Source organism: Lutra lutra, chromosome 4 (genome assembly GCF_902655055.1).
Source record: "Lutra lutra chromosome 4, mLutLut1.2, whole genome shotgun sequence".
Classification (NCBI taxonomy): Eukaryota; Metazoa; Chordata; class Mammalia; order Carnivora; family Mustelidae; genus Lutra; species Lutra lutra.
The window spans coordinates 160,531,595-160,539,330 of NC_062281.1; the positions used below are offsets into that span (position 1 = coordinate 160,531,595).

Sequence of the window (7,736 nt, forward strand, 5' to 3'; positions counted from 1 at the left end):
AGGCAGAGGTTTAACACACTGAGCCACCCAGGTGCCCCAAGATGGTAAATTTTATGTTATGGGCATTTTAACTACAGTAAGTATGTTCGGAAAAAAATTGGAAAGGTATCAGAATTTTCAACATCATCCTGAAAGGTAGAAGACAATGGAATGATCTCTTCAAAATTCTGAGAGAAAATTATATCCAAAATATAATCTATACCCAGCAAACTATCAATTGAGTTATGAATTTTAACAGACATTTTCAGCCATTCAAGAGCTCAAAAAATTTACCTGACATTCCTTCACTCAATCTCAAGAAGCTACCCATAAAAATGATGAAATAAATCAGGAAAAAGAAAATACATAGTAGGTACAAGCCTTTCTCAAGAAACAAGAAAGGTCTCAGGTACACAACCTAACGCTACACCTAAAGGAGCTGGAGAAAGAACAAGAAAGAAACCCTAAACCCAGCAGGAGAAGAGAAATCATAAAGATCAGAGCAGAAATCAATGAAATAGAAACCAAAAAAACAATAGAACAAATCAATGAAACTAGGAGCTGGTTCTTTGAAAGAATTAATAAGATTGATAAACCCCTGGCCAGACTTATCAAAAAGAAAAGAGAAAGGACCCAAATTAATAAAATCATGAATGAAAGAGGAGAGATCACAACGAACACCAAAGAAATACAGACAATTATAAGAACATACTATGAGCAACTCTACACCAACAAATTTGACAATCTGGAAGAAATGGATGCATTCCTAGAGACATATAAACTACCACAACTGAACCAGGAAGAAATGGAAAGCCTGAACAGACCTGTAACCAGTAAGGAGATTGAAACAGTCATCAAAAATCTCCAAACAAATAAAAGCCCAGGGCCAGATGGCTTCCCGGGGGAATTCTACCAAACATTTAAAGAAGAACTAATTCCTATTCTCCTGAAACTGTTCCAAAAAATAGAAATAGAAGGAAAACTTCCAAACTCATTTTATGAGGCCAGCATCACCTTGATCCCAAAACCAGACAAGGATCCCATCAAAAAAGAGAACTACAGACCAATATCCTTGATGAACACAGATGCAAAAATTCTCGCCAAAATACTAGCCAATAGGATTCAACAGTACATTAAAAGGATGATTCACCACGACCAAGTGGGATTTATTCCAGGGCTACAAGGTTGGTTCAACATCCGCAAATCAATCAATGTGATACAACACATTAATAAAAGAAAGAACAAGAACCATATGATACTCTCCATAGATGCTGAAAAAGCATTTGACAAAGTACAGCATCCCTTCCTGATCAAAACTCTTCAAAGTGTAGGGATAGATGGCACATACCTCAATATTATCAAAGCCATCTATGAAAAACCCACCGCAAATATCATTCTCAATGGAGAAAAACTGAAAGCCTTTCTGCTAAGGTCAGGAACACGGCAGGGATGTCCGTTATCACCACTGCTATTCAACATAGTACTAAAAGTCCTAGCCTCAGCAATCAGACAACAAAAGGAAATTAAAGGCATCCAAATCGGCAAAGAAGAAGTCAAACTATCACTCTTCGCAGATGATATGATACTATATGTGGAAAACCCAAAGGACTCCACTCCAAAACTGCTAGAACTTGTACAGGAATTCAGTAAAGTGTCAGGATATAAAATCAATGCACAGAAATCAGTTGCATTTCTCTACACCAACAACCAGACAGAAGAAAGAGAAATTAAGGAGTCCATCCCATTTACAATTGCACCCAAAACTATAAGATACCTAGGAATAAACCTAACCAAAGAGACTAAGAATCTATACACAGAAAACTATAAAGTACTCATGAAAGAAATTGAGGAAGACACAAAGAAATGGAAAAATGTCCCATGCTCCTGGATTGGAAGAATAAATATTGTGAAAATGTCTATGCTACCTAAAGCAATCTACACATTTAATGCAATTCCTATCAAAGTACCATCCATTTTTTTCAAAGAAATGGAACAAATAATCCTAAAATTTATATGGAACCAGAAAAGACCTCGAATAGCCAAAGGAATATTGAAAAAGAAAGCCAAAGTTGGTGGCATCACAATTCCGGACTTCAAGCTCTATTACAAAGCTGTCATCATCAAGACAGCATGGTACTGGCACAAAAACAGACACATAGATCAACGGAACAGAATAGAGAGCCCAGAAATAGACCCTCAACTCTATGGTCAACTCATCTTCGACAAAGCAGGAAAGAATGTCCAATGGAACAAAGACAGCCTCTTCAATAAATGGTGTTGGAAAAATTGGACAGCCACATGCAGAAAAATGAAATTGGATCATTTCCTTACACCACACACGAAAATAGACTCAAAATGGATGAAGGATCTCAATGTGAGAAAGGAATCCATCAAAATCCTTGAGGAGAACACAGGCAACAACCTCTTCGACCTCAGCCGCAGCAACATCTTCTTAGGAACATCGCCAAAAGCAAGGGAAGCAAGGGCAAAAATGAACTATTGGGATTTTATCAAGATCAAAAGCTTTTGCACAGCAAAGGAAACAGTTAACAAAACCAAAAGACAACTGACAGAATGGGAGAAGATATTTGCAAATGACATATCAGATAAAGGGCTAGTGTCCAAAATCTATAAAGAACTTAGCAAACTCAACACCCAAAGAACAAATAATCCAATCAAGAAATGGGCAGAGGACATGAACAGACATTTCTGCAAAGAAGACATCCAGATGGCCAACAGACACATGAAAGAGTGCTCCACATCACTCGGCATCAGGGAAATACAAATCAAAACCACTATGAGATATCACCTCACACCAGTCAGAATGGCTAAAATTAACAAGTCAGGAAATGACAGATGCTGGCGAGGATGCGGAGAAAGGGGAACCCTCCTACATGCAAGTTGGTGCAACCACTCTGGAAAACAGCATGGAGGTTCCTCAAAATGTTGAAAATAGAACTACCCTATGACCCAGCAATTGCACTGCTGGGTATTTACCCTAAAGATACAAACGTACTGATCCAAAGGGGCACGTGCACCCGAATGTTTATAGCAGCAATGTCTACAATAGCCAAACTATGGAAAGAACCTAGATGTCCATCAACAGACGAATGGATAAAGAAGATGTGGTATATACACAATGGAATACTATGCAGCCATCAAAAGAAATGAAATCTTGCCATTTGCGACGACGTGGATGGAACTAGAGGGTATCATGCTTAGCGAAATAAGTCAATCGGAGAAAGACAACTATCATATGATCTCCCTGATGTGAGGGATAGGAGATGCAACATGGGGGTTTAAGGGGGTAGGAGAAGAGTAAATGAAACAAGATGGAATTGGGAGGGAGACAAACCATAAGTGACTCTTAATCTCACAAAACAAACTGAGGGTTGATGGGGGGAGGGGGGTTGGGAGGGGGGTGGGATTATGGACACTGGGGAGGGTATGTGCTATGGTGAGTGCTGTGAAGTGTGTAAACCTGGCGATTCGCAGACCTGTACCCCTGGGGATAAAAATATATGTTTATAAAAAAAATAAAATTTAAGAAAAGACATAGTATCCAGGAAACAGAATATAGGACACAGGGTAGCACATTATCTGTGTACCAAGCCTAGAGAACATCCTAGAACAATAATCCAGTCCAGATTCGATTGGGAGGTGAGGTCGTTGGGAGAAATGCCTCCAGAAAAGCATATAGGCTGACAGACTTTTCAATATGTTTCAATATTTGGAAATACTGTTGAGATGTGTTTGACAGATCTATTAAAAACACTTGGGAAAAAATAGTGATAGATTTTGAAAAATAGCTTATGAGAAAAGGAAGAAGGTAATAACACCATGGGAGAAATAAAGTTCTATGAGAAAAGAAACAAAATCAACCATTAGATCAGTGATAAGTAAACATTTACATAATCAAAATAATATAAATATTAATTATTCTATTTAACAAAAAACACAATGTAACTATATTGGGACAGTAAAAGATGATGTATAAGTGATTACTCCCATCATAAGATAGTTAATGAAAGGATATCTAAAATTTTTAAATTAAGAAACCCAACATAGTAATATTTTTTTGCCAGTAAGGATTGAAATAAACAGGCAGAGCAGTTGAGAGTGGTTGCTTTTGGGCAGAAGGACTGGGAGTGGGGGAGCCAAAGGATCATGCACTAGCTCTGCTGGGGACCCCCCCTCCCCACACCAGCCATCCTTTAAAATTCTGCCCAGACTTCCATAGACTTTCCTTCCTTGCCAGGTAGAGATGCCTATTTCCTTCCAAGATCCCCTGTCCCTAGGCCTCTATCAAAGCACTCATTACCCTGTATTTGCATTTTCTCTTTGTGGTCTAAGTATGCATCTGACTTGGGCTTCATCTTCTTCTTCTTCTTTTTTTTTTCTTTTAAATTTAAACTTTATTTTATTTTTTCAGTGTTCCAAGATTCATTGTTTATGCATCACACCCAGTGCTCCATGCAATACCTGCCCTCCTTAATACCCACCACCAGGCTCACCCAACCCCCAAAACCCCTCAGTTTGTTTCTCAGAGTTCACAGTCTCTCATGGTTCGCCTCCCCCTCCAATTTTCCCCAGGTTGACTTGGGCTTCTGAGGGCTGGTACCGCTCTGCTTGTAATCCCAGCACCCATCACACAATTCCACTCAAACCTGGCTGAATGAATAAAACAAGGAATCTGGGGTGAGAGTGGATTTGGACAACAGAGGACCACAAAGTAAAGGTCTCCCTCTTACACATTTCAATTTGCCATCTTTCTGAGTGTTTGGTGGGGGCTGCTCATTACTTCCCAAAATCTTGGGAAAAGTTCATTTTCTCTGGTTGTAATGCACTAAGGGTGGCAACTAACTGTGTTCTATTTTGCCTATTTTCTGCAGTTAATAAGCATTATTTAGAGTAACATAACTATCTTTAAGCGATTCATGTGGAAGGCTTTTAAAATTTAAAAAAAAATTTTTTTATAAACATATAATGTATTATTAGCCCCAGGGGTACAGGTCTGTGAATCGCCAGGTTTACACACTTCACAACACTCACCATATCACATACCCTCCCCCAATGTGTGGAAGGCTTTTTAAGATGCAGTGCATAAATGCAAGAGATAGGTGAAGCAACCAGAGACTGCCCTAAATTACAGGACGATCTTTTTCCGTTCGCAGTCTCTACATACGTCCTCCCAGCAGCCTCCCCTCCCCCGCCCGCCCCGCCCCGCCAGCTTCCACTCCCGGGGCTCCAGGCTTGCTTCTTTTTCCCTGCAACCCTGTGGGGGAGCAAGCCCAGAGTAATGAAAAGATGCCGAGAGCTACAGGCAGGATGCAGCGATGAAAGGAAAGGGAGGAAGCAGCCCATTTCTCCGCCCGCCTGGTATCCTCGGAAGCATCCTTCTCCGTCCCTCCCTTCCATTACCTTCTGGTGCCCGTAGAACCAGTGGATGGGAGGCGCGGGGAAGCGGCACAGGTCTCGCAGCAGCCTCAGCCTCCGCAAGTAGAGCTTGATGGCCTGCAGCAGGCCCAGCGCCAGGCAGAACACGAAGGCCAGGTACAAGGGCCGCGCCCAGCGCGTCTCGAGCCAGGACTCCATCGCTGTGCGCTGCGCGGTCGCAGGCGGCCTCCGGGGCTCCGGAGGGGATGGGCTTTTCCTGCCAGGCACCTGAAGAGGATAGCCCAGCCCACCGCGACTCTGTGCCCTCGAGCAAGTTCCGCTCTTCCCCCGGGAGGAGGAAGACCTCTGGGAAGGAAAGCGCCAGCTTGGCCAGAGGAGGCAGTCTCGACTTCTCCGATTTCTAACCCTTTATAATTGAGGCGAATCTTCATTCAGGGCAACTTTTTTGTTTTGTTTTTAATTTTATTTTTTCAGTGTTCCAGGATTCATTGTTTATGCACCACACAGGGCAACTTCTTAATGCCCTTCTGGAGTGTCACACTTCAGCTGTGACAGTTTTCAATTATGGGAGGTCAGAATTTAGGTTTCAAAATAATACCAAGGCTGAGGCCATTGTTTTTCTTCTTTGCCACAAATAAATGGTAAACTGCTATGTTAATAAAAACAAAACAAAAACCAAACACAAAAACCTTTCCTTCCCTCTCTGAAACTCTGTCAGAACCCACAGGGATCTGGGAGTTGGGAATGGACATGTATAATCATTACACTTACATAATGTGGCTTGTCCAGTGGTGTGTTGGTAAATGTTTTACAGTTGATCTTCACTCGGATTTCTAGCATTTGCCAATGTCCACCGTGTGTTATTTCAAGCTACAGAAGACGCTACAGATAGGATCAGGGCCCACTATATAATTTGTGGATCTGGGGGCAAAATGAAAATGTGGGGCCCCTTGCTAAAAATTATTAACAATTTCAAGATGATGACAGCAGAGCATTAAACCAAGCATGTGAGTATGCTTCTGAGTATGGGGCCTTGTTTCATGCCTATGAAACCAGATCTATCCAAGAGACATACATAACTCTGAGAGCATAGAAAATAGGAAAATGTAGCAAAATTATTAGAAAGTAATGCATTTTTGGTACTTATTTCTTATTAGGTGGTGAACTAGGATCCAGCAGACCTCACTTCCCAAGCTGCTGTCCCCCTTGCCCAAAATTCAATTATTCATTCATTTATTTATGCTAAGAAAGGCACATGTTAGGTGTTGGATTTACAGTTTTGAACAATAAACTCAATCTCTGCTACAACTCCCTATTCTTCTCCCTGTCACTGCTCCCACTCCTTAAGCCCCACCCCAGTCTCCATTCCAGGTTTTGTTTGGTGGGTTAATAGTTTAGACAAACTCTAATTGTGATAACTTCATCTGGACTAAGTACAAGGTCCTGGGATGTTCCATTATGTCCCACACCTTACATGTTACAGTTCCTCTATGTCCACCTACCTCCATCCTTCAACTATTGTTATTTGACTGTGTCTCAGAATCTTCTGGTTTATGCAGTCTCCTCTGAGTAACTCAGATTCTTCCTCGGCACCCTGTCCCTTCTCCAAATCATAGTAAGTGTATGGTGGTCTTCATATGACCACATCATGGTGATCCAGCTGAGGACCTCAGATCCATGCTCTGCCTTCAGGATCCAGGTTGGTCTTGGCTTTGTGACATCTAGTCTTGCTCTCATCCTGGGGTCCTCTGGGCTGATTGACAAGTAGTAGAGTGGGACTGGTGAACTTCTGGTTAGTTCTTTCAGCAGGGTCAGGGCCTGGGGACTCCTTAGCTGTCCCAGTCTTACTCAGGCTCTTGCTGGAGATGTTAATATCTTCTGAGACGTTCTGGTCCATCCGTGGCATTCTCTGTCCTTCCTTAGAAAAGAAAAAACATCAGCACTTTTTGCACTATACCCAGGAGCCTAAGAAAGGCTTGAGGATTCTAGCTCAATTCTTCTCCCTGCCACTGCCATTTTCACTCTGGTTCCTCTCCAAAAGGAAGCAAGGCAAAATCTATCCAAATCTTCCTTTCCAGAAATTCAGCTTAGAGGGGAAAAATTAGATGCTTTCCTAACCTCTGGCTTTACCTCTTCTGCTAATTCTTACCCTAGTCCACCAGGCTGGAAGGTGGAGTTGGGGATTCACAATTTCCATTCATGTAGTAGAAACTTTCCTTATGTGTCCTCTCGCCCTTGATTGAGACTGAAAATCTACAGCCTACTCCAATAGGACATGATAATGGGACATACAGGAAGTAAGAAAAATATTTATTCTGGCCAAAGACTGGCTTTCAAAACTTATTTCAACTCAAAAATTC

At 41.6% G+C, this 7,736-nt stretch overlaps 1 protein-coding gene across 2 annotated transcripts in view; it reads right to left on the minus strand.

Annotated features, from left to right (window-relative positions):
* LOC125098946 (cytochrome P450 4X1) overlaps positions 1 to 5,718 on the minus strand; it is a 51,557-nt gene extending 45,839 nt beyond the window's left edge. Inside the window, exon 1 of one of the 2 annotated variants that reach the window (XM_047728233.1) lies at positions 5,401 to 5,718. In XM_047728233.1, coding sequence (XP_047584189.1) covers positions 5,401 to 5,574 — 174 coding nt within the window. In that variant the 5' untranslated portion in view covers positions 5,575 to 5,718. The remainder of the gene's footprint in view (positions 1 to 5,400) is intronic. The other variant, XM_047728232.1, reaches the window with a different exon arrangement.
* Positions 5,719 to 7,736: the final 2,018 nt, after the last annotated feature.